Source organism: Homalodisca vitripennis, chromosome X, assembly GCF_021130785.1.
Source record: "Homalodisca vitripennis isolate AUS2020 chromosome X, UT_GWSS_2.1, whole genome shotgun sequence".
NCBI lineage: Eukaryota > Metazoa > Arthropoda > Insecta > Hemiptera > Cicadellidae > Homalodisca > Homalodisca vitripennis.
Genome location: NC_060215.1, coordinates 62,878,923 through 62,906,917, shown reverse-complemented (window position 1 = coordinate 62,906,917; position 27,995 = coordinate 62,878,923). Strand labels below are relative to the sequence as shown.

Below are 27,995 nucleotides of genomic sequence, written 5' to 3'. Positions count from 1 at the left end.
CTTATTACGCATTTTTTCAATCAGTTTTAAGATACGGATTTAATAATCTGGGGAAACAGCAGTAAGATTGAAGGACATTCTAATTCTGCAAAGAAAGCTGTGCGAGTGATAGCGAGGGCCCATTCTCTGGACCACTGCAAGCCTCTGTTCATTGAACTTAAATTACAAAACTGTGATAAATCTCTACATCTTTGATTTAGTTACCTATTTACTCAAAAATTTTCAAACTCTCACTCTAAGAAGTGATATACTCAGCTACTATACTAGAAATAGAACTAATATTGCCATAGATCATGTTAGATTAGCGAAATCTCAAAACAGCCACATTATAATTTCTCAAAGAATCTTCAACAAAGTAAAACATTTGGCAGATAAGTATCCCACAAAAATTATTTCAAAACAAACTGTACCATTGGCTTTTGAACAATCCTTTCTATACCCTATCAGAGTTTTTTAACTACAAGGATATTAAATTTTAGTTTGTTAATAATGTATACAGGATCCACTGTACAGCTCGCTAAATCTGTTATACTACAATTGAAAACATATATTTGTAAACAACAATGAGATTTCAGTAAATTGTTCAATTTTAATCTAGAAAACTGTCCTTTTTTTATTCAGTACTGTAAATTTCATCTGTAGAATTTTATATTGTAACCTGTTATCCTAAGATTTCAAATTGTTGTGCTAGTATTGTAGTAATTCACGTGCAATCAGTTAAAAATATTTTTTAATTTAATATCTGTTAAACTTTTATAAATTCTTTTGTTGTTCAATTATTTTAAAATCTCCTTTTGTTAAACTATTGTCTTTCATTATGATATTGATATTCGAAGAATAATAATTTTAAACTGTAATGATATTTTAAAAACTGAATAGTTTGGTTTTATTGCTTGTTTCTGACATGTCATCTAGACAATATTACTGACTTTGTCAATGCATGTCATATGTAAAAAGGCAAATAAAGATTGATTGATTGATTGATTGATTGATTAAACTAAGTTTTGTATCAAATGACTAATTTTGCTGAGTGTCACAATGTGCAATGGCAGAGATTACAACTGTATAACAAATAAATTATGCATCCTCGTGTTTATAGAATCTCTTTCATGCATTTTTTAAAAGCTCTTAATTTCAAAACATTACAGATTAATAAAAGTTTGTGGTTTTGAATGACATTGACAACACTAAAATTTCAAATGTTATTAAGCATTTCCAGTGACTTTAAAATTGTAATTAAAAATACAGTTTAGTTACAAATAAAGTTAAAATATTATTAACAACTATTAAAATAAAATCATAACAAATATAATGCTTTCAACATAAATAGAAATTATATATGTGTAACAAAACTATGAATCCTAAATAAGCACCGCATAAAGACGGTTTTGTGCATTATCCAGACCAGTAAGCATACTCATTTTCAAAGCCAGTTCTGTTTGATACTGTAATTGAGTAGACAAATGTTACGACTTGAGTTCAACCATCATACCAAAACCAAAGTGCCATCATTTAGTAGAAAATATAAAGCTTTTACAACTCTAATTCCGATCCTGCAGCATCGATCCTAATACAAAAGATTTACATTATTTTTATTACAAATTCAAGTAAATAACTTCCGATCAACAAAATAAATAGGTAAAAACATAACTTAACAATAAATTAATCGAACTATACATATACTACAATGTTAATTCTATAAAAATTACATAGCCATCATCAAAACATCTTTGGCTCCTTATCGAATATGATATAATATGAATATGTGTTTGTCCTTATGAATAGCTTATGTTCAGAAGAGTCTTATGCTAATACACAGTACACAACGATACACAGATCTGTAGTGGAATGGACGTAACATGCCTAGTGAGAAGCGAGTAACTGGATCTTATTCACATCTTAATATCAAATACAGTTTTTATACTAAATTGTCCTGTCGATAAAAAAGGATGTGTATACAAATATGAGCATTCAAACCATGACAAAAGCCTCTTTCCCACAGAAAAGAAAAGGGTACTGGTCTATCATGGTCTGAACAACGTTCTCGAGATGGGGTCTCATCTGTTCAAAACGCCCCATATCACTGAACTCAATCGGCAGAAGGGTTGGCCACCAACAAATGGCAAGATTCTTGGAGTCCATGCTGTTTAGTTTGCAATTTTCTGATACTCTGAAAAATTTAAAACAATTACTTACTCATTTTGTATTAATACTAATATAAGGTATAAACATATACAAAACGTATTTGATTAATTTCACTATGACAAAAAGCAATCCGTGTGGCAATAAAACACATGGACAGTTCTAAAATACAGCATAAACCTCCTTCAATGGGAAATAAGGACATTACTATATATATGTTATATATATATATATATATATATATATATATATATATATATATATATATATATATATATTAATGTCCTTATTTCCCATTGAAGGAGGTTTATGCTGTATTTTAGAACTGTCCATGTGTTTTATTGCCACACGGATTGTTTTTTGTCATAGTGAAATTAATCAAATACGTTTTGTAAAAAATACATTTCTTGTAGCTATTGCATAAATCCGTTGCAGTAAGGTTATCAACAGAAGAATAAAACAAAAGACTTCACAAGAAAGCCTGGAATCAGACGAACATAGCGATAGCTATAGTTCTTTCCAAAAAAATTTCTCTACGTGCCAAAATTCAATAACATGTAATACTCAAGTATATAGCTTGGCAGATACCTCACATGTATATCAAAGCGAGGGACTCAGAGGGTTAAGGCATTCACTTAATCTGGAGACAGCCATTTTACTGTAGGTTACATAATCCTAATTTAAGAATGTGAGGCTATAAACTATGCAGTTATGAGGCATAGCCTTTTGTTCAGTAGTAAGCAGTTGTCACTGTGCAAGTGAGCATGAATAATGGTGTGAAAAGAGGTAAGAGTACATGCCACAGTTATAGTCAGTAAAACCACTCCATGTGTAGCTCTCTCGTCAGTTGTTATTTTTATGTTCCTCATGTTGGTTGTATTATAGAGGTATCCTACTATCATTACTTTTGAAATTGTGATTGTTTATTTAATGAACTTTTAGTGTATATTACATTAAGTTAAAGTTTGTATTGTTCTTTATTTTAACATTTTAAATACATGTTTTTTCCATACAGGATGTTTAATTACTGTATGTAACTTTCTCATGTTAAAATTATTTTATTTTATTTAGACTTTTATTTATCCAGACTACACAGAGCCTCAATTCATCACGGTTAATGAGATTCTATAATTGTACTTTATGCATGCTTAAACCTTAAGAATTGCACAATTTAAAATATATACATCTGCTTACCTTACAAAGTGGTGAAAAACAAACTTCAAAACCTCAAAGTTGACAGGTGGTAATTTCTTCAGAAGGCTCCTTAATTCTAAAGGCCTGCAGCTCTTGTCACTTTTTACTGTAAATAATGGAAATTAAATCATTCTTAATGAGAAATTAAGAACTCCTTAAATTCTCATATGTCCAAATTATGAATTAACCAATTCGTAAATTGTTTATAAAACATAATGCTAACTATAAAGATATTCTTCATCCAGGAAAAACACAAGATACTTGACACTCACATTCAATTGTGTATAATCACTCATATAACTTTACCAATAAACCTTTCTTTGAATTAAAACCAATTATTAATTAGAGATAAACTCCTAAAAAAATATGTAATGATTTTTATTACCTCAGAAGAACAAAGTTTTGTATCCATTCACAAAGTTGGGTACAAACCACAATTGTAACTTAAGAGGAAAATATCAGCCAGCACTTGGGATAAGTCAACTCTGTACAAAAAAACCTTCCTGTGCAAGATTAAGATATTTTAATAGTTTATCAACAGATATACTTAATATTAATGGCTTAATTAATCTATATAACTAATTTAACATTTGGTAATGATCACGGTTTATATTTATTGTATGCTACTCATTTAGTTACATTTTTTACACTAAAATTAAAATAAAGTGGCCATGAGAAGTCAGCCTGTCTGTACTCTCAAGTTGCTTTCATGAAAATTGTGGACGGACAGTATTTAGGTGATTATTATATAACGATCATCCAAGATTTAGCATGCGCACTCTTTAGCAAAGTCATATTTTTCATTTGGCAGAATTAAGAATCACAAATGGTTTTTTGTAATATTTTATTTCTAATAAACTAGAGAAAAATTCACTAAAAAGATCTTAAATGTATTTTCGTAGAAACCTATTATCAACAGTTTTAAAATTTTTCAAATTTGTATAGGTGAAAAAAATTACTGAAGTCAATTATTGAACAGTACATTTTATTTGTTTTAACAGGCCACATTTGAGAGTCATACATAGTTATTTCTTTTACATACACTACATTTTGAAACATAACCCTTTAATGAAGCTTCAAGTACTTTTTAAATGTTCAACTTCCCAAACCAAAATATGGGATTCAACTTAAAATCACGCAGGAAATACATGGAGACACCTATAATATACTTTCAAACAATAGGCTAAAACTACTGTCACACTCACAGGTTAACATTGTTAACTTCATTCTATAATCCAAAACTTGTGTACATAACACTCCTTATAGAAGACTCAGAGCAATTGGAAAAATGTACGTTGAAAATTTGTGCACTTATTATTAGTTACATCAAACACTTCTTATTTTGTTTACTCAAGAATGATTTTGAACAATTTTTATTATATTGTAATAAAATGAAGCACAATGTAATAATCATTGACAAACTACTTAAGAATAAATAAATAAATGTTAGTCTCAAAACAGTTGACTTTGTCATCGGTGAAGTCATGACCAACATGATTACAGCTTTGACATTAATTCTTTAAACTATACTGTCACGTGTCAAATGATAAAAAAATAAAAACAATGTCCTGTTTCATTATGAACAAAAAATTGGAATATGCATTAGAATTCATATCTTCCCATTATCAAATGTCTGATGCAAGGGACATTGGTACTTTTCACACACTTTTCAACATCTAGTAAAACTGATGCAGGTAATGAAAGGTTTAATATTGTTGAATGGGTTGATATTACTAACTTAAAGGGTGCAGGGAAGATCCTGGTTTACATTGTTTATCTACATAGTGCTCCGTTTAAACATTACTCCATTGTAAGTGTAAATGTAGTCCACAAAGCCATAAAACTAAATTCCTGAATTCTTGTAGCAAAAAAGAACTGTAAAGATTGGTTTTTAGCAAAACAAAATTATATCATTCAACTACTGTTTCTCCATTTTGAATCCCAGGATTCTGAGCCATATCAATATGCCGTACTGGGAGTAACTTTTTGTTGTTCCTCAATGTTTACGGTAAAGTAATTAAAACAAAAAGTAATGGGCTATCATACCTGATAAAGCTTCCAGGTCACTCATTAGGTCTTCAGTGAAAAGTGGAGGCAGACGCTTGGAGAAGAAATCTTTAAGTGCAGTAGCAACAGCATTAACAGGAATGTCAAGGCTGGTTATGTCTACATTTTGATCTGAAACATCAGTAAAATAATATTAATAATTCTTAATTCCCAAAGTTTGTGGACACTTAGATTCCACATAATACGATCACACTATATAATTTGAGATTCAAACTTAATAATTAAAATACACGATTAATCCATTTACTGCCAACGTCCGGTTTTCCAGATGATAATATGACACAAAGTCAGACATAAAATATATTAAATTTCTCATTAAAAATTATTTAAATTGAGCATCATGTTTAGAATTAGTTTGTATGAAAATCATTCTTTTGCAGAAATAAATCCAAATATATGTGTGCAAATAAAGAAATTAAATTTACACTTTTCACTTTTTCACACCTCTACATTCCTGCTAAATATGTAGAATTTTAACTTAATAATTTTAAATAAACTGTAATGTTTTATAAGTTCAATTTTTTGTTTCTAAATGCCCAAGAATAAATTATCTTTAAAACTGATTTATCGTAAATGTTTTATTTATATGAATTCCATATTTTAATTTATGAATTATAAAGGTATGACATTAAAATTGTTTATAATTTTTAAATAAATTTTAATGATTTACTGTTTTCTTTAAGTATGGACAAGTGCTTTTTTAGTTTGTAAGTACCTAAGACCGAATTATGTTTTAAAAATGATTTGTTATGTTAATGTGAATTGCTTATTTGTATTTACAAATGAAATGATTTGCCATACTCCATTAAACTGCCCACAATTATGCTCTTTATTTGTAATCACAATTACCTATTTTTTATTGTTTCAGAACAATATTGTTTATCAACAAATGGTTGGAGAATAAATATAGAGTTGGATTTCAATATTCTTTTCAGTTAAACTAAAATAGTTTTAATCCCTTTTAAACATTTTGTAGTTATAGTTTTTTTAAATTTTTTAAGGAGATGTCTCCTTTTAAAGCTAATTTTACCCATCTTATGTGCCTGTGTGATGATCTTACCATACAAAAATAAGGAGAAGAGTCATTACAGTATAAGGTTGACAGGGTTGATAAAAAGTGATTCGGTCACAAACAGGATTTGAACATGTACTATCTCCAACTCAATCCAGAGTCCAAAGTGTTAGACTATGTGGCCATTGGCTCCCCTAACAGATCATTTTATATTGTTTGTAATACTAAGGTTCATTAGTAAAACAGCAATGCAAATTCTAGCTATATATCATCATTAATAATAATTATGCGAATCTTTATGTAAAACGCTGCAAAACTTGATAGTTTTTAAATAGGCTATGAGTATCACCTGGTAGCAAAAGAGTAAAAATATAATTTACAAATACTTAAAACAATCCAAACAGCATATTTCAAAATATTTTAATAATTCAAAATGAGAATTACCAGTTCCACAACTGAATTTTAGTAGAATAAAGAAAAGAAACCAATACATAGACAGCTTAACATTTCATACATATTTTTTAAATTGCCAACACTATTGTGATGTATATAAACATAACTATAGGCAGGTGGTGTTATTACTATATTGTTGAATAACAATAAAAATATGTAGTTTGTTACACATTGTCTTTTTTACTGAAAAGATCTCAAATATACAAAGGGTATCTTGTAGCTTTCTGTCACATAGTTCTAGGGTTATTTCTAAAAGTGATCATGAAATGTAAGAAAAATATATAAATATTGCATTTTCTTAAATTTTTTTGTTACAAAACTTGTAAATACTGTGGTGAATTAAAAGATTCATTCATTCAAATGTTACACATCTAAGTTACATTTTTCTAAAATTTCAATAAAAATTCAGCTATTGATACAATTTACAAAATGTTATTACGCTTAAAAATAAATCCAACTTTGGTGTTTGAAGTACTAGGTTAAATCTGCAAATTCCTGTGATTTTTACACATCTTGAATTTAGATTTGCTCTACCTCTTGAACTTGACAGTTTGTCAATCTATCTAGCAGTTACTGTTGACAAAATGTGTTCGTTGTTTCTGGTAAAGGACTTTTGTATTCATCAGATTTTTTTATCTCCTAAGTATAATGACAGACTTGAACAATAAGTACCAAAGCAAGTTAATAATGAAATTCTATTTAAAATACCAGTAAATGTATTTGCAATATTCATCTGGTATTATGTTAACCTCAAATTAACATGAAGTTGCAAAACAGTCTAGCAGATCACACGAGCTCCTCCCGTTTGTGTTCAATGGGGTGATCGTGACAGGCGGAGAGAAAGAGTGGGGGCAGAGCCGAGCAGTACCGATAAATCCCGAACATTCCTGACAAACCCTGTACATGCGGCTGATAGCGACCTCAGTTCGGAACGGTTCTGATTTCTATTATCTTACGAATTAATGAGTCGTTTTATATCCGAATTAATGAGTCGTTTTATATCCGAACATATCTGCAAAACATAGAAATTATATCGAATTAATTATATTAATATTGAACTTTCTTTATAACTCCAAAGATACTTTAAAAAATGTGAGATGGTGCACAACGAATAAAATGTCATAATCTAGAATAGAATAGAAAAATTATTTATTTTCTTGAAAATATGTACAATAGTAAAATTATATAAACATCATTTATACCTTAAGCACAAACACAAACATTGCTCCTTAGTTGTAGACACAATTGACATGAGAATAAAAATAAAACAATGTTACTTTTTATTAAAGAAATATGAACATGTCTTTTTTTATTTTAATACAGCTAGGGTACATCAATAAACAAAATTCAAGAAAACAAAATAGGACCTCAAAAGGCAAGTAACTGCCTGTGTAGAGGCTCCAACTTTCTTAGAAAAACAAAAGAAAACAACACTCAAGCAAATTAAATTAACAAATAAATTCAAATACGATAAATCTACCCATTTAAACTAAGCTTTAATAAAACAAATTTGAATAAAAAACACATTATATAATTTTCAAAGTCTAAAGCTAATTCAGTATACATAAAATGCCATAAATATAAATTATAACCATATCCAGTTATCTTTTTGTGATATTGGAATATATTCAAATTAATAGGACAAAAGCAACATATTATAATGTGGAGTCCTTAATTTGTAGTAAATAAATTAATAATTACTTAACCAAAAACATAATTATAGAAATATGACAAAATCAATGACAACTACCTGACTTAAATACCTAACATAGCACGTGACATAATTAATAAATACAAAATTATCCTAATTATATTATATTACTGTACAGATTTATGATACAATTATACAAATTTATACAATTTATTGAATTTATTGTGTTGTCTGTCTGTCAGCTGCTGTAGATAAAATATAAAATCAAATAAACACGAAATTGAACTAAGAGCTTGCGTCGACAACGAATATGATTTCAGCTTAACACATTCAAGTTGAAATTTGCCCCGAATGTTTTTACCACTGTGGGTGTTACAAGCCCCAACACCCCTCTATTTGGACTAAATTTAAGATGATTTTGTTAGTAATTTTTGTAGATTCAAAATTTGTCTATAGATTATTAATATCATTCCATAATTTACTAAAATCAACTATTCCACAAACATGATATACATTTCTCTGTAAAATGTTTTCGCTCCCTGAAATTTGCTGAAATTGGCTATAGCCATTTAAGCCTATATGTCCATCCAGCTATATGCCTAAACTACAAAATAAACCAGCTAAATGAAAATGTGGTTCCTGTTATTGTAACTCTAGTGGTTACTCTGTGGTTATTTAAAACTCTGGTATTTATACGTTTTAATCTGAAAGCAATTTCATCTTTACAGTACCCATTACAAAATCAATTTCTCCAACTTACCTTTGGAAGTTATTGGCCGTAGATTAACATTACATTTAATGAGAAACACTTCAAATTATTTAGTTTAAATATATATATATATATATATATATATATATATATATATATATATATATATATATATATTATATATATATATATATATATGATAAACTAGTGATAAGTCAAGCCAGCGTTTCTACGCCAGGTGCAGGGTTGCAGTATTGGTTGACTCATATCTCCTTTCTGTGGCATGTCCTTTGATATCTTATTGTATTTTCTTTTGAGAACTTTAGTATTTGAAACACTTTGTTAAGTATTCATATTTTAATAACCTCAAATTATTACGATCAAGTTTTAACTTATAGCAATAGCAATATATTTCTCTGTCTGTTTGTTGGATATATAGAGAATGAGAAATAAGCTATAGACTTGAAATTGTGCATGCAACTTCGACCAAGCCTGATAAGTGTCATTTTGTGTCGTCTGGCGTACGCGATTATAATGCTGATCTGATCTATAGTACATGGAAATTATCGAATAATTTCTAACTAATAGTAATGTAACCTACAAATTATATTTATTTGATTAAGGCAGTTGGAAAATGCAATGAACCAAATATAATGTTACGAAACAATTTTATTGGTTTACATTTTAATACGAAAGATGCAATTAAAAAACTCAACATAATTGTTGATTTTGTGTTTGGAGACCCTGAAGATAAATTCTTTAACTACTATGCTAAGTAGGGCTCTTTTTAATCCTCCTGGATGTTTAATCCACCCTCGAATGTTTTATAGCTACGCCACTGAATGTAACGAAGTTACTTTGTTACATTAGACTTCCTTACATCTTTTTTGGTATTTCGATACTCCGTTGTATTGGTTTATTTGTATGTAGACAAGAGTAATTGCCTGCCATTAATTACGTTGTAAAATCACGGTTCAATGAAATAACTTTAATTGCGCTGCATCCTGCAGCATCCAGCTTTGAAAGTGTAATATATATATTACATTTATACATATACATACATATACATATTACACCACCAGGCTCTATTAAATTCAGAGGAGTACAGAGCGAGAACGCGCGGACTGCTTATTCCACTATTCTAATATGCGGGCTATCTCTAGTTGGCAGGAGGGGCCCCTCCATCCCCACTTTTTCTCTCCGCCTGTCACGATCACCCCATTGAACACAAACGGGAGGAGCTCGTGCAGATCACAGGTAGCTCAGTTTGTTGCTGAAAAAAACCACATTCTGTCTATTTACAGCGTCTGAAATCTGACTGACGCTCTCATAGATTTGACAGCTGGAATCTGGAATCAAGTTTGTCTGAAGATATCCAAAAAATTTGGTAATGAAGAAGTTTAAAATGAACTCTTTACATCATTTCAACAGTTTGTTGTTAATTTCTTCGTGCTTTTGTACTTTTCGTAACATACAGGCCTAAGAATACCTCAAGAACTATCTTTGTATTTTATGTATGAAATTTTTAGAGAACTGAGTGTCAAAAGTGGGAGTTTGTGACATACTTTTGAGACAAGGTTTTTCAGACACCTCTTGAAAATACATACCTTCATCAAATTTTTGAAATAGGAGTTCAACATGAGCTCTATTGCCAGGAACACGGTAAATACCCTCTGAGTCTAAGCCCTCTTCCTCCACAAATTGAACACACTTCTCCAGGATTATTGGAACTGCGTTACTGTCTGATTGAGCCAGTTGCTCCAGAGTTGACTGATGAGATTTCCCACCACCTTTAACCCCTCCACTTGTTGATTTTGTCTTTTGTTTTTTCTTCTCCCGCTCTTCTGCCAGTTTCTTTAGTTTTTCTTCTTTCTGATGTTGCTCTTCCAGTTTTTTTTCTTCTTTTGCTCGTTGTTTCTCTTTCCTTCGTAATGTCTTGTTGCCATCCTTTGATTTGGGTACAACTGCAAACTGAAAAATAATACTTGTTGAAAATAAAGTTCCATTAATTAGGTTTTTATTGTTAAACATATAACCTTGATCAAAGTTTTAGACAAAAACACATTATTAAAAATTGCCTCCAAACCCTATTTAGAAAACAGACAATATAAGTAATTGAATGTAAAAAGTAAAATATAAAATACAGGAGACATACAAAACATATCACATGAAATATATATTTAAGAAAAACACACCTTCAGGGACAGGTAGGAAAAACTTTTGAATCTGTGAGACATGAGGTACTACAAAGGAAAATACAAATTATATTAACATGCACACTAAAAATTATAATGTGTGCTGTATCATAAGAGTAGTCAAGATAACTCAATACAGACCCATAGTGAAGGTTTAATTAAACTAAATATATAATAGCTAGGCAGTTATTGTACAGTAAATGAACAGTGTAATAAATAATCAAAAACGTTCACTACAAATAAAATGAAGCTACAGAATACAAAATATTATAAATTTTGGGATGTCTGATACAAAATAATGTTAAAATTTGTGCACTCATGTGACTTATAAGCTGAAAGAAGGATTCAATCTACATATCTAAGCAACTATTGGTTAAATGTTACAAAATGTATAACACTACATTTCAAGATCTGCTATCTGATCTTGTCCTCAGTTGAATAAACTAACCTAACACATAACTAAAATCTAGGTTAAAATAAGCAAATCATACCAGAACGCCACGGAGTCCACTGTTGTACCTGCACAGGATGTAAGTCTCAAGCACGAGAACTCTAGATTGTATGCTTGAATTCTCATTCTTGTGTCTTGTGCTTGCGACTTGCCTCCGGTGCAGTGACAACCCCTGGACCCCTAGGAGTATTAAAGTTCAGATTTAGAGGTACATTATACAAATAAATTAAATCATGATTTTTATGGCTTTTAACTTTGTAAATGTATTTACGACATCAGAAAAGTCTGTGCCAAGAATCAAGTCTTTGTCACAGAAAAAACATCACAAAATTTATTTTACTGTCTGAAAGAAATGTTTTTTAACATTCTTTAGTCGAGTCAAAATAGAAAATCCTCATTTCTCTTTTCATTTAAATAGTTCGGCTAGGTTTGAAACGGTTTTGCACCTACCACAAGATTAAGAGTTTTATTTTGTAGATTGTTGCTGACTTATCGAATCTTTCCAAATTATTATTACATAAAATAGTAAGGAAGACTATTTCAGTTTTAAAACTTCTCTTCTAGTTATAAAACTACTACTTGGACTGCAGGCTTCTCAGATATTTGCTTCAGTGATCTCCTTGTACCAGAGCCTTTACAGCATCAGCTCTTGCTGACCATATAGTTTGAGACGGGTGTTATAACTGGAGTTTTACTATTATCTAAACATGTTTTCAAAATTCCCCATCTATGGATAGATTTAAGGAAAAAAAGTTAAAAGGTCATGGATGAATCCAAAAAACACAATATCTTCAGTGTCGCATTCTGCAGCAGAATAACGAACAAGGTTGAGTGAATGCAATGCACAAGGGACTAACTCTGCAAAAGGAAAGTGTTTTTTCATTTAACCTTGAAGACCAGAGTAACCTCCAGACATATTAGCCACATTATCATATCTCTAGGCTTGGAATAACTCAATATCTAAGCCCAATTCTGCCATTGAAGTGTTCCGTGAGATCCATCACTGTTCATGCACTCATTCCTAAAAACCCGCTTGAAGGTTTTGTTCTGCAGGATTGTTTGCAACAGATCCTTTAGTTGAAGGTAAAGTGACACCCCATGTTGCAGGATCATTAACGTTACATGTATAAGTACCACAACATAAAATTTTGGCTCAGAAACAATCTGATCACCTAAATTCTCATAATTATTGGAAATAATCGTATCCGTGGTACATTAATTATGAGGGAGATCGTTTGGAGCTAGAGATTTCTTGCTAGAGGTGGAGTAGACATGATAGATGTAGCTCTTTTTGTGAAGAACTATGTGGTGTCTTTAAAAGTTCTAGTTTCTTATATTCCTTCTTGGCAGTATGTTCCCCAAATTCTAATCCAATTAAATTCTTGTTCATTTTAAAATACCCAAAGTAGACACATTTGCACAAACCACAGTTGATATAAAACACAAGTAGTATAAACAAACAAAGTTTGAGGTTAGGAAGTTGACAATGGCAATTAGGACAACTGGACTGGAGGAAGGAAATGCCTGAATCTACTGTTCTGGAACCGGAATCCTGTTTCAATTCATTCTTCACCTCATTCATGTTTGAATTTGACAATCTCTTGCCAGCTAAAACACTTAGTGGAGTTAAGAGTAAAAGAACTAGGCCTACTGCCAAAATTGTGGACAAAACATGGTACACGCCGAAATTGCGTCACCTTAAGTCTCTTGTGGTTGCAGTTCATGATCGCTACAAATCTGCCAAGTCAGTGGAAGAACAAATCAAACTCTACTCGACCTATCTTAGAACAAACAGACTATACAGGTCGAAGGTTACTGACGCAAAAAGGGCCCACAATGTACAGTTCATTGAAAATTCCCCAAACCCCTGCAAGGCTGCTTGGGAAGTGGTTAACGACTCTAGATCTAAAAAGCCTAAAGTTGTCAGTTCTTCGAGTCCAGACTCCTTTAACAACTTTTTTGTCGACACTGTAGAAGAAATTGTGTCAAGCATACCAGCTGGAGTACAGGACCCGTTAAATTTTAGAACTATACATGCCGAGCATGGCCAGGGCCCCTGCCTGAGCCAATGGAAAGAGGTGACCCCATCAGAGGTGGTCAAAATTGTTAAAAACTTCAAAGCATCAAGTAGCCCTGACATCTACGGAGTGTCATGCAAGGTATTAAAGGCGGTGATTGATACTGTGGCGTTTCCTCTGTGTACAGCTATAAACAGCTGCCTTAGACAGGGTGTTTTTCCTGCCAAATTGAAAGTTGCACGTACTGTGCCTATCTTTAAAAAGGGAAATGCAGAAGACATTGCAAACTACAGGCCTATATCTGTCCTCCCGATAATGTCTAAGGTGCTAGAAACAATTCTAAAAACTCAATTGACAAATTTCTTTGAATCTCACCTTCTGTTGGGAGATCACCAACATGGCTTCAGAAGAGACCGCTCCACCACCACTGCTCTTCTGTCTTTGTCTGCGGAAATTATCAGGGCCTTTGAGGATGGGGATTCGCTGGCCTTAACGCTATGCGATCTGAGTAAGGCTTTCGACTGTGTGCCTCATAGAATCCTACTTGATAAGATGAAGAAGTATGGAATAAGGGAAATTGCTCTACAGACCCTGGAAAACTACTTGGAAAACAGACGCCAGATAGTCTCCATCGGTGGCGCAACATCTAGCAGCAGGGAAATTATGCACGGCGTCCCACAGGGCTCCGTACTGGGACCATTGCTGTTCATCATCCTGGTCAACGACCTCAGACTAAACGGCCAGGCATTACTTTTTGCTGATGATACCACACTGGTCTCAAGAGGAGGGTGCATGGATGAAGTTCTCAGAGATGCCGAAGATCTGCTGTCTGTGGCAAAAATGTGGTTTGCAGCAAACAAGCTAAAATTAAACGAAGATAAAACCCAGCAGATCTTGTGCACTTTGAAGCGGACAAATCCGGAAGATAATGTGGAGGCTGTTAAGCTGCTTGGTTTTTGGCTTGATCCTAAGCTGGATTGGAATCAGCATATAACGCAAATCTGCACAAAGCTCTCCAGGGTAGTTTTCCTTCTCTGGAAACTCAAACATGTAATTACGGAGAAATACCTTGAAATTGTGTACCATGCACTGTTTCACAGCCACCTGTCCTACGGATTACTTCTCTGGGGACATGCCCCTATGTGTGGTGAGGTATTGCTGCTCCAGAAGAAGGCTATGCGCACCCTAACATCTGCCAAACACCTGGACCACTGTCGTCCGATCTTCAGACGACTGGGAATTTCGACAGTATATGGGCAGTACGTTTTAAACTCGTTGTTGTACGTAAAAAATAACCAGCAAAATTTTACCCAAAGACAAGACGTTCACAACTACAACACCAGAGGAGCAAAAGCGTTGAACATCCCGAAATGTAGACTGTCAAAGTCCCAAAAGTGTTTCCCCGTAGCAGCATTGAAACTCTTTAACAGCCTACCTGAAGAGAAAAAAGCGTTGAACAGTTTAAAGTTCAGAAGTGAAATCTACAACAAATTAATAGAAAGGCCTCTCTATTCACTCACTGAGCTGGATGCGACGCCACTCTTCTAGTCCCACCTTCCGGGATCAACCAAACTGACGCAATCTATCTGGAATTCCAGTCATCGATGAAGACTTCAAGTATCAAGTAAGACATGATCATGTGGCTACATACCCCAGTTGTAAATTTACAAGTATTCTAACTATGCATCACTATGTACTGCCTACAATGTTGCCAACACTAGTATTACTTACGAGTAATAAATACTATGAAAGTACGTGACATTTATAATAAATTTATTATTTTATATATTGCATAAATTATACATATTTTATACTATATATTTAAATTATGTGATACTTATATTTAATGTTGGATAGTTAATTCTTTTCTCTGCGTTCAGCTTTTCCTACATTTCATCACCACCTAAAATTTTAGAGCCCTGGGCAAATGCCCAGTCTGGCCGTTTATAGCCCAGGACCTGATTGCACCATGTATGTACCATTACTTTAGAAACTGTTAGGCCAACTGACTCCATACTTAGGTATATTTTCAATACAAATATCACTTAAAATCATGCTATTTAAATAAAATAATTTTAATTAGATAAAAATAAATAATTAAATAATTTGTGTACATAAAAGTTCAATTTAAAATGATATATTCATATTTGTCAGACTAATTGAATAAATATTTCGAAACATTCCAAAGTTTCAACAGTGAGTTTCAAGGTTTACAGTAATGCTATGAAACTAAATCTCAATTTCACTTCTCATCACACTAAAAAGGAACTGTTAAAATAGAAACAGTTTAAAGTACCTTAAAGTACGGTTAAAATAATTCATTGCATCTTAAATAGTTTTTTGCCTCAAGGCAATAACACATTAGCCTACATTATTCTATTGGTACCTATATAAGACACCAAGGTATGCTGTGTTAATTGTCTTTAGTCATTATGGTAGCAATACTCTAGAGTAGATATTTAAACTTACAAATTTTATCAGCCTTCCAAAATTATAGATTTAATATATTACATTTTTGTATTAACACTGATGAACCAACCTGTGCATATTCAGATCCAAGGTCTACATTCTCTGGAGTTGCTAATGGAGCAAATGTTGATTTTGTCATTTTATTTAATCGAAGAGAATCTTTTGATCCTACATTCATTCGTGCTATGGCATCAGTAACCAATGTATAATCTTTCATGTTCAGTTTGCCTGGTTGCTACAAAAATGAAAATCACATTATATTTGTATATATATATTTAATTTAATATAAAAGATACACTAAATGTCTATTGCATTTTTTAACTATCATTACTAATAATTATGGAGCATTCTTAAGATAGACCAGTAATTTAACAAGTTCTGCTTAATTCTATTCTACAATGTCTAAATTTCTCGTAGATTTCTAAAAAGTCTAGTAACAATAAGTCACATATTATTGCAACATGTATTAAAAATTTTTTGCATATATACAGTAAGAGGCCCATTATTAACAATTCTTAAAATGACAGGGGTAACAAATTCAAAATTAGAATAATTATAATAATACCAATTTTCTTGTATTATCATTTGGCTACAATAGCTATGCAAACTTTAACAAGTGTTTTAACTTTTCAAGATTAGACTCAGATGATTGCACTCAGTAAATGATAGTCTTCTGTGCAACAAAGCTTATTCAAAGTAGGTAGATACAATTTTATTCCAGATAACATACATCTAATATGATTGCATTAGTTGTCACTAATAATAGAGATATTTGAAATTACAATTGTCTTTGAATAACTAGAAAAAATTAAAGTAAAACTGAGTGGTCATAAAAGTTCAAATGGGGCTTATAAATTTTCACTGTTATATTAAACAGAAGAAAGGGTATCTGAAATTCACTATTATTTGATACATCAATAATATTCAGTAACATTAAACTGATGAGTTTCATACTTTGAGACCAATATATTCAAGGATTAAATACAGATATATGTACAAAATGCAAATTTGCATGTATACTTGTATACTTGTACACATTTCAAAACTTCAATACTCATACTTATATTGAAACCACCCAAAAATAAACATTAAATTAATAAAGAGGGCAATGTTTGGATTGTGCTGATGGATCGACTACAACCCAGCCTGTTCCAAATTTCATGTCTCAAGCATGTACAGAAGTGTCATATAACACTTGTATCTGAGAGTGAACACACACACACACACACACACACACACACACACACACACACACACACACACACACACACACACACACACACACACACTGTATATATATAAAATGCAATACTTAAATTAATATATTATTTAATACAGCTATTCATAAGATGGTGTAATTTCACCTTTTTCCATGAAGGCCTTAAATCTTGTTTCTTCCTTCTGTTCAAATAAACGTTTAAAACAACTCGTCTCGGAGGTTGTGACTTTATTACATTTTTTACAACTATACTGTTTTCTTCAGTCTTTTCTTCCCAAAACTGTTTCAATTTAGAACATTTTCTACCAACACTTAAATTACCTTCGAATTTTGTCATTTTTTTCTTTGACACACAAATAAATTAGCTTTACATACTCTCATAAAAGTAATACAGAATCTCCAAAAGATAGTACAATATTTCCAAAAGATAAACTTATTAACAAATTGTATTGGCAACTTTTGTTCAAACTAAATTTTGTTTTATTTTAATATAAACATTTAAAATTCAAGAAAGTTTGCTGGACACACTTTTTATCAATTTTTGAAACTAATTTATTTAACAATTTTCACTGATTGTACAAAAATGTACTATAGTACTAGTTTAACTTTACTTTACTGCTTTACTTAACTTGTCCACTGTATGTCCAAGAGAAAAATATTGGAATAATTTTTAACAAAACGGAACATTCTGAATGATAAGAAAGTTCACTTCCACTGTTGACCACAGACCACAAACAATGGCTCTGACGATAACATCACCACAAGATAACTAGTCAACTGTTATCTCCCATCTGTCAAACTTGATTTTATATAAATAGAGACTCCAAACTAATAATAATTGCATTGATTGACTAATATTTGAACATTTTAATTTTAATTATTTATTTTTTATAGCTGTGACTGTTTGTACTATTTATTTTACTAAATAAGTTGTTTCTATACAAGTGTTATCAAACATACAACATCAAAGGCAAAAAATCCTCATACCCAGATTTGACTTTTAACTACATGGCAGGTAGTAAACATAAATGTGGTTATTGTGATAAAAATGTTACCAAAACTTCTGGTGGCATTAAATATAGTGGAAATTGTCAAATATGGTTTCATTTTAACTGTGCGGGTGTATCTAACAAAGTATTTGAAAAGCAAGGTGATGAATTATGGTTATGCAGACGTTGCTCTCAGTCAAACTTAGAAACATCTGACACTCACTTGGGAAGTTTAACAGCCAATAGTGAGGTTACAAATAATAGAACTACTGGTTGTGACTGTGCTCAATGTTTTGATCATATAAAAATCCTAACGGATCAAATCTTTGAACTGACCAAGAACCAAAATGAAATGAGAAAACAACTCAGTGAACTCCAAACTGACAATATCAGACTAACCTCTGCTCTCAACAGTCATGAAGAAGCTATTGGTGATATTTTAATTAACGATGCTACCTATGCAGGGAAGTTAAAACACAGATACAAGGAGACACTGAGTAAATTGGATGCTTGCAGCGATGTATCTGGAGTGAATCCCACATATATAAATCCCATAACACAGAACCCTATAGGTAGGTCTAGGACTAGGACTGATTTTAGCCCAACTACTAGTAAGCAAAGGACAGCTGTGACTGAAGTTACAAGGGAACATAATTTACAGCCTACTCTCCCACAAATGAAAAATTGTGTGAGTATCAATCCAACTTCAGAAACACAACCGAATATTAGAAATATTAGTAGTCCTAGGGCTACAGAAGAAATAAATGACAATGAAGGATTTCATCTTGTTGTGTCTCGGAAGACTAAAAATTACTCCCTAAAGAGAAATAATACTACTAATGACATAATGAAGCGCAGAAGACCAGAACAGCATAGCTCTATAACTGGAAAAGCCATAGGTGGCCATAACTTGACTGTGACGGATCGTTTAAAGTTCCTGTTTATTTCAAGATTAAGTATCGAAACTAAGTGTGAGGATCTAAAAAGCTTTCTGACAGAGAGAAAGAGTGGTAAATACTTTGTTGAAAAGTTAAATTCAAGATTTCCAAACTACTACTTGTCATTCAAGGTGGGCGTTCCAGCTACGCATTATAAAGACATTTTTTCTCCTGAATTTTGGCCAGAAAATGTATATGTTTCAAGGTTTTTCAACAAACCGAAGAAATCTGATAAGCCTTTAAACTCTCAAATCCCAACTTCACAAACTGTAACTTAGACCCTCTTGAGTCGAACGTGAACTTGGAAGAAGATAAGAATCGTATAGTATTAACTAGACGAACTGAATAGTATTAAGCCCTACTTAGGGATTTTAAACTCACAAAACCTCCAATCAAGAGTGATGACCAAACGTCGAATAGGACTACCTATAAAATCTTGACTGCCAACGTTCAGTCTCTCTTAGATAAGCTCCCTGAACTTGATATTATAATCGCCAACAATAACTTTTATGTTATATGCTTAAGTGAGCACTGGTGTACCTATGACTCTAAGGACCTAGCTCTTATAAGTGGTTTTTACTGTGCTGCCATATTCTGTAGATCTTTAAGATCGCGAGGTGGAGTCGCTATCTATGTACATGAAACATTAAAGTTCTCTGAAATTAATGTAAATGATTTCTGTGAAGAAAATATTTTTGAAGTTGTTGCTGCAGTCATGGAATTTAATAATTTTAAAGTAATCTTTGTATCTATATACAGAGTTCCTAATAGCTCAAATAGTTCAAAGATATATTTTTAAACAACATGGAAAAACTGTGGTTGTTTTTGTGTAATTTCAACCTCCCTATCATTGCCTCTGGGGACATCTATACAGGGTGAATTTAAGTTAGTGCCGAAAAATTTTTTGGGTGATACTACTCAGTATTATAGACCAAAATATGAAAATAAAAAATCCCTATCTCATCTATCTTTTAACTACGACCAATTTCGCTATTTTGTTAAAAAATCATGTTTTGTAGCTATAAAACTCAATTTCCTCCATTATTTTTAATGTTTTTTTTAATCCTGAATCCATTTTTGAAATCTACACAAAATTTTACATGGGGATAATGGAGAAAAACTGTCTTGAAAATAAGTTTGATACAAACAAATTGCTAATAAATCAAATTCTTAAGTTTTCGTCAAAAACATCAAAAAGATATTAGACCCGAGGAATTAAATGAAGTTAATTCTGAAAAGAGGCCAATACCACAAAAAACTTGCCCATTTTGTGGGCTTTAAAATGACATAATGCAACGTTACTTTTATTTTCATCTTATACTGGTTGTTAAAGAATCAGTATTGGAAAACAAGGTCTACTTAAAATATCACGGTGCCAAATAACCAGTCAAAACTGTGTTTGATTCAATAATAAATCAAACATAGGATAAACACATAAAGAACAGTTACAAAAAAGAATAATCATAAAAGTAAGTAATCTACAAATTGCTTACAAATTGCCTGCCTCCGTTTCTAATGCAGGCTCTCGCACGCTTCCTCATTGCCCTAACCGTCACGTTCAAAGATAACTTGTTACGCACTATTTGGGCAGCTAACTCAATCCGGTTTCTTAAGTCTTCCTCAGAGTTTACAGTGGTCGAGTAAACTTCCTGTTTCATAGTCCCCCAAACAAAGAAGTCCATAGGAGATAGGTCAGGAGATCTGGCCGGCCAAGCTACAGTTACAGCGCGACCTATCCATGTCGGGTAATTGTCTGTTAACCACTGACGCACTTCATTGCTGAAATGAGGAGGAGCACCGTCCTGTTGGAAAACTATGTTGTCCCTCTGATTGTGGTCCATATCAAGTCCATCCAGAAGTGTGGGCAAGGTATGCTGTAAAAAGTCCAAGTAAACTTCACTATTTAAGGTTCCTTGAAAAATGTGGGGACCCACAAGTTGGTTTCCGATGACTCCTGCCCATACGTTGAGATGAAAACGTCTTTGAAAGGAACTTTCTCTTGAAGCCCTGGGATTTTGTTCGGCCCAATGGTGCATGTTATGCGTGTTAAAAACACCAGCCCTAGTGAAGGTAGACTCATCGGTGTACAAAATGTTTCTCAAAAAATGATATTGTTCAATATCACTACTGAGCAGCCAGCGACAGAACTCTACTCTTGGACCAAAGTCATTTGTTTCTAACGCTTGAACCTTTGTAAAGTGATAGGGGTGGAAGTTATTTTCGTGTAAGATTCCTAACACTTTACTCTGAGAAACACCAACTTCTCTGGCAAGTTGTCGGCTGCTGACCTCAGGATTTTCTTGAACTAAATCTAGAACTCGTTCATCTAAGCCAACATCTCGAAGAACAGGACCTACCTCATTACGCTGCCTGTGAACTGTTCCTCTCTCCAACAAACGCTGATGTAGCCTCGTAAAAACTTTATCACTAGGAACTCTACGATCTGGGTACCGAGCGTGGTATTCTCTCTGAGCAGCCAGAGCATTCCCGCCACAAAAACCATATACAAAATGCATCTCTGCATACTCTCTCGATGTGAAATCCATGATAGCTACGACTCAAATAACTATTTTTAAGTGGATAGAGGTAAAGTCAGCTGAAAACAAAATAAAACCTGAAACATTGGGTATTCCTTCATACTTGTGATTGTAGAGATAAGATAGTCAGGAGTAAAAACTGATAAGATATGACAATCGGAGGCAGGCAATTTGAAAGCAATTTGTAGATTACTTACTTTTTATGATTATTCTTTTTTGTAACTGTTCTTTATGTGTTTATCCTATATTTGATTTATTATTGAATTAAACACGATTTTGACTGGTTATTTGGCACCGTGATATTTTAAGTAGACCTTGTTTTCCAATACTGATTCTTTAATAACCAGTATAAGATGAAAATAAAAGTAACGCTGCATTATGTCATTTTAAAGCCCACAAAATGGGCAAGTTTTTGTGGTATTGACCTCTCTTCAGAATTAACTTCATTTAATTCCTCGGGTCTAATATCTTTTTAATGTTTTTGCCGAAAACTTAAGAATTTGATTTATTAGCAATTTGTTTGTATAAAACTTATTTTCAAGACAGTTTTTCTCCATTATTCCCATGTAAAATTTTGTGTAGATTTCAAAAATGGATTCAGAATTAAAAAAGCATTAAAAATAATGGAGGAAATTGAGTTTTATTGCAACAAAACATGATTTTTTAACAAAATAGCGAAATTGGTCGTAGTTAAAAGATAGATGGGATAGGGATTTTTTATTTTCATATTTTCGTCTATAATACTGAGTAGTATCACCCAAAAAATTTTTCGACACTAACTTAAATTCACCCTGTATACATATCAATAAAGTAAATGAAGAATTTCCAAATGAGTTTCTCAACCTTCTAAGATCGCTCGACTGCTGTTGTTTCAACTACAAGCCAACGAGGGGAAAATCCTGTTTGGACAATGTTGTAAGTGGCCTACCGAGGGATTCTCTCTCTGTCGATGTACTACAGCCTTCTTTGTCAGATCACAGTGCTTTGATAACTACCTTGACATCTCAGTCCAGTATTGAACATAACCTGAGTGGCATTCCCGTAGAAGAGGAAAAGGTAATAAGATCTTTTAGTATGTCTAACAAAGTTAAATTTTATTCTTATTTTGGTCAAACGGACTGGAATCATGTTTTAAACAGTAATCCAAATCTCACACTTTTTGAAAACTTTTTAAACTATTTTCATGAAGGCATGAACTTGTGCTATCCAAAGAAAATTGTGAAAACTAGACATAAAATAAATCTGTGTTCTAATAGTAGGCCCAAATGGTTTTCGGAAGAACTTCTCCGTCTAAAAGAGAAAGTTAGTAGTCTGCATCATATTCATCTGTGGGCAGTAAGGTACAATCTGTTTGTCGAACAAACCAAGTCAAACTATGTTGAAGCTCGGAAAACCTACAAGAAAGCTATTATCCATGCCAGATTAAATTTCAATGCTGAATATATATCCTCTGCATCTAATAGCTGTAAGGCAGCATGGGAAATTATTAACAGATATAAAGGTAGCTCAAATGCCTGTAAGATCAGCCACAACCTAACCCCTGATGACTTCAATTACACCTTCATTGCAACAGTGAAAGAAGCATGTAGTCAGGCTCCGCCTTCTTTGGCGGTTTCCGGTCAACTTGTGAGCGGCTACCAGGTTCCACCCCTACGTTTTGTGTGGAAACTAGTTTCAAGTGAGGAAGTATTGAAGTGTGTCCAAAGCATCAAAAGCAGTTCCAGTAAAGACATCTTCGATATCAGTGTTGATCTGGTGAAATTTGTTTTGCCTGTGATACTAGAGCCCCTTATGGCTAGCATCAATCATTGTCTTTCTACAGGCCTGTTTCCTGACTTGCTTAAGTTGTCAAAAGTTGTACCTATTTTTAAAAAGGGTGACCCCTCCCTGGCTGAGAACTATCGACCTATATCTGTGGTGCCCACCTTTTCCAAAATCATTGAAAAAGCTGTGATATACCAGGTTAGTGAAGTTTTTGAATCTAATTCTCTATTTTCTAAAAATCAATTTGGCTTTCGCAAGGGTTTGTCCACTGTGGGCACAGTCGAGCTTCTAGTCTCAGGAGTAATAGGTGGTTTTGAACACTGCTCTAGCACACTTGCCAGCTTGTGTGATTTGACAAAGGCTTTTGACTGTGCTCCACATGACATCCTCCTTAACAAATTACAACATTATGGCCTAAATGGTGTTGAGCTAAACTTCTTTCGAACTTACCTGTCTGATCGCACTCAGAGGGTGTACTTCAACAACACACTCTCTGAGTTAGCTTCAGTTAAGGGTGGTGTACCACAGGGATCGGTCCTTGGCCCATTCTTATTCTTAGTTCTTATAAATGATTTGCCTACCAATGTGGATTGCGGCTCAGTAATTTTTGCAGATGACTCCACGTTTTATTGTATAAATAACGATATAGATACCTTGTTTAATGTTTATAGAGAGAACTCATGTCCTCCACCAAGCTAACCACTGGTTTTCATCTAATGGTCTGTTACTAAATGATAATAAATCACAAAATATTTTATTTTCTCTTTGTAAAAATCTTACGCTAACGAAGTATAATTTAAATTTAAAGTCCTGTGTAAGACTGTTGGGTATAACTTTAGATTCTAAGTTGACTTGGCAACCCCATGTTCAGAGTGTCTGTTATAGGCTGTCAAGAGTAATTTTTTTGCTGTGCCACCTAAAGAAACTTGTTCCCAAAGATTATCTTAAATCCGCATATTATGCATTTTTTCATAGCACCATATCGTATGGAATCACCATATGGGGTAACAGTCATGATATTCATAAAGTATTACTCTTACAGAAAAAGGCTGTTAGAATTTTAGCAGGAGTCTCCTCTTTAACTACATGTAAACCTATTTTTGCAGAGGAAGGTATTCTAACTGTTATCAACATTTATATTCATTCATGTCTGATTAAATTAAAACAGAATCTTGGCGACTTTTCTCTTGGAAATGACATTCATCCCTATCCTACTAGAGGCAGCTTATATTTAGATCAGCCCTACTGCAGATTAAGTAAAACACAATCTATGTATTCTTTTATTGGTATCCGTTTGTTTAATAAACTACCTCTTACCAGTCATAACATTAGTCTTAGTAAATTCAAATCAGTGATGTATAGATGGCTGTTAACTAGACCTTTTTATAGTATAGATGAATACCTGACACTGTCTGTGATAGATGTTTCTTTTTAATTTTTAAACCTATCTGTATTGTAGCCCACATAAATGTTTTAAATGTTACTGTTTTAAATTGTCTGTTATTGTACTATTTATTTATTTATTATTGAATGTTTACCATTTTATTACAATGTTATTAATTTATTTTCTCTAAAATCTATTAATACATGGATTTATTGTTGATTGTCCATGCTTAGTTATACATAGTATACTGTTATTTCATCTGGCCAGTCAGGTTTTTCACTGGAATTAACATTTAATGTAATGTATCTAGATTTAATATTTTATTGAAGCTCTGGTGACGATGTCAATGCATTTTAATAATGTTATTATGAATAATAAAGATTCTTGATTCTTGATTCTTGCAGGGTCGGCTTAAGCGCTCAAACAACCCACGAAACCATACTGTGTGGAGCACTTATCAAAGGTGATGGAGGATATTTATCCTATGAATACCATGTATTGAGTAAATTATTCATTCCTTCTTATAAAAATTACACAAACAAGTATGTGATTTTACCTCAATATGTGATAAACCTCAACACTTGTGTGAAATTTCTTGAATAACATATTGTTACCAGCTTTACACAACAGTAGCACAAGAAGGGAGGAAGGAGTATTATTAAAAGAGACGAGTATGCTGTTAATTTCAGAAAAAAGTATTGGATTGTATTTGTGGAATGGTTTGAGCGAAGTTTAATGATTGAAAGAAAGTGTTTAAATATTTTGTTTGATGCATTTCTTGCAATCTCAAATAAAATTTCTGCTAAATAACATAAGATTTGATGAGAATTAAATGACCTTTACACCACTAATGGTTTGAGACATGTTTAAGATGTGGTTAGTGATTAAGATAAAACCCTTTTTAAAGTAATAAGTAATTAAGAATATTTAAGAAGTTACAATTAATTATTGCTTAAGAATTTTAACTACCCAGCTTTACAAAATTGTAAAATATGTGATTTATGTTGACAGTAAATAAAAAATATTTTACTACTTACTATTATTTGTGAAATTTGTTCATTAAACCTGTAAATTTGTTTATAGTTTTGTCAGGTAGTTCATCAGATACCTATTACGTGATTTTAGTGCCAACATCCTGTTGTTGTTATTGAATCGTGCTCAAAGTACCAATAGCCTGTTTTCAGAATAGGTAAAAAAAATAAATCATACAAATTTAATACTTTTTTTTTATCAAATGAGAAACTTAAACACTATTGAAATACGCATTAATTTTTATACACCACTGCCAGTATAAGAACTTTCAAAGCATTCTTCTTCCTCTACGGGGGTCTATTGCCATGCACTTAAGCCTCGAGGGCATTTTGCACATCCCAGAAGCACACCATGAGGCCTACCTGTCTTCAGTTTCAGCAGGTCCACAAACCGCCAAAAACAACCTATCAGGTCCTTCTGAGGAAATTCACCACCCTTGTCCAAACTACCAAAGATGGCATACCGCTCCCTTGCTACGGTTGAAGGCCGAACATATTAGACGCGTAGACATATTAGACCAGCTCCCTACATGGTCTCACCCCCATAATTCCACCACCTGTGCCACTTTTTGTTTCAGAGCCGCCTGTAAACCATTCAAGCTCCGCTGGTGGAAGAGGTTTTCTTCCCTCCGACCAATCGTCCCTAGGAGGTATAACAATACTGAAGGGTTTGTCAAAGGAAAATCTTTGTGGCATCTGATCAGAGATGATGTGCAGAGCATTCTCCTGAATAAGGATGCTAATTCTGCAGTCTCAATGCTGCAGGCTGAGGTCAGACCACGGAGACATAAAGCCAATACAAAAGCCTCGGTTTAAGTCCCCAAGACCCACCTATCATGCGTCTGCATTGCATTAAAGACCATTTCCTTCTGGCAATAACCCTTTCTAGATGAGGTTCCCAGTTTAAGACCCTATCAGGGATCACACCCAGGTACTTAACCTCGAACATTAACTCAATGGAAGAGCCTCTAAGTAGAAATGGACAAATACCCTCCAATTGATGCCTCCTGGTCAAGGCAACCACAACAGTCTTGGTGGGGTTGACAGTAAGGTCCCATCACACCAGTTCCCCACTATGTTCAGAGCAGCATCAGTCCGTTCCGTGACTGTTGTGTTGAATTTGCCACTCACAAGAATAACAATGTCATCTGCGTACTCCTGTGCAAAGATACCACTACTGTTCAAAGACATGAACAGGTCATCCACAACTAGGATCCACAGGAGAGGAGAAAGGACGCCCTAGTGTTCTCCTTGCACTGACACTTGCTCCCATAACTTGTCTTTGAGTAAGGCCCTTATGCAGTACCAAAATACGTCATATGTCTGGAGACCGTATTGACAATCACCTGAGTGCCTGTATTTTCAAAGGTTCCTTCAATGTCCACAAAACCACCTATTGCTATTTCTTTTGCTGCCAGCGTCTTCTCAATTCTGCATACCAGTAGATGCAGGGCATCTAGTCGCATGATCTTCCTGGAGTGTAGGCATGCTAATTTGGATGTACAGGTCACTCCAAAAGAGATCCTTCCCAAACAAACCTAGCAACCATCTTTTCCGTGGTTTTGAGAAGAAAGGAGGACAGACATATCGGCCTAAAGGACTTAGGTCGAGCCAGGCTAGCCCTCCCCTGCTTCGGTATAAATAATACACACTAGATACCCTCCAGGACAGTGGAATGTACCAGAGAGCCACGGAGGCCCGCAACAGTCTGCACAACAGGGGATGGAGAATATCCAGCCCCCGCTGCAAGCAAACCGGTCTCACTCCGTTTC

At 33.3% G+C, this 27,995-nt stretch overlaps 2 protein-coding genes across 2 annotated transcripts; one reads left to right on the top strand and one right to left on the bottom strand.

The window, feature by feature from the left end:
* Positions 1-1,002: 1,002 nt before the first annotated feature.
* LOC124369076 (rho GTPase-activating protein 190-like) lies at positions 1,003-18,042 on the bottom strand. The gene is made up of 6 exons (XM_046826791.1): positions 17,726-18,042; positions 16,432-16,596; positions 10,836-11,199; positions 5,383-5,514; positions 3,337-3,442; positions 1,003-2,170 (listed from the first exon to the last, which is right to left on the bottom strand). The coding sequence occupies exons 1-6, from the start codon at positions 17,915-17,917 to the stop codon at positions 1,972-1,974; spliced, it is 1,158 nt and encodes a 385-aa protein (XP_046682747.1). The 5' UTR covers positions 17,918-18,042; the 3' UTR covers positions 1,003-1,971.
* An 879-nt stretch (positions 18,043-18,921) lies between these two features.
* Positions 18,922-27,039, top strand: LOC124369464. The gene is made up of 3 exons (XM_046827472.1): positions 18,922-19,141; positions 23,381-24,305; positions 26,802-27,039. Exons 1-3 carry the CDS (start codon positions 18,922-18,924, stop codon positions 27,037-27,039), a joined length of 1,383 nt encoding a protein of 460 aa, XP_046683428.1.
* Positions 27,040-27,995: the final 956 nt, after the last annotated feature.

What these genes read in the sequence shown, in the direction of transcription:
- LOC124369464 (XM_046827472.1), top strand. Translation starts at nt 18,922, where the DNA reads ATGAGAAAACAACTCAGTGAACTCCAAACTGACAATATCAGACTAACC. An exon ending in CATAACACAGAACCCTATAG is followed by an intron (nt 19,142 to 23,380) that starts GTAGGTCTAGGA and finishes ATCTGTGGGCAG; the next exon opens with TAAGGTACAATCTGTTTGTC. An exon ending in TTCAACAACACACTCTCTGA is followed by an intron (nt 24,306 to 26,801) that starts GTTAGCTTCAGT and finishes TTTTTGTTTCAG; the next exon opens with AGCCGCCTGTAAACCATTCA.
- LOC124369076 (XM_046826791.1), bottom strand. Translation starts at nt 17,917, where the DNA reads ATGACAAAATTCGAAGGTAATTTAAGTGTTGGTAGAAAATGTTCTAAA. An exon ending in TTGGATCTGAATATGCACAG is followed by an intron (nt 11,200 to 16,431) that starts GTTGGTTCATCA and finishes ATTATTTTTCAG; the next exon opens with TTTGCAGTTGTACCCAAATC. An exon ending in GTTTTTCACCACTTTGTAAG is followed by an intron (nt 2,171 to 3,336) that starts GTAAGCAGATGT and finishes TAAATTTTTCAG; the next exon opens with AGTATCAGAAAATTGCAAAC.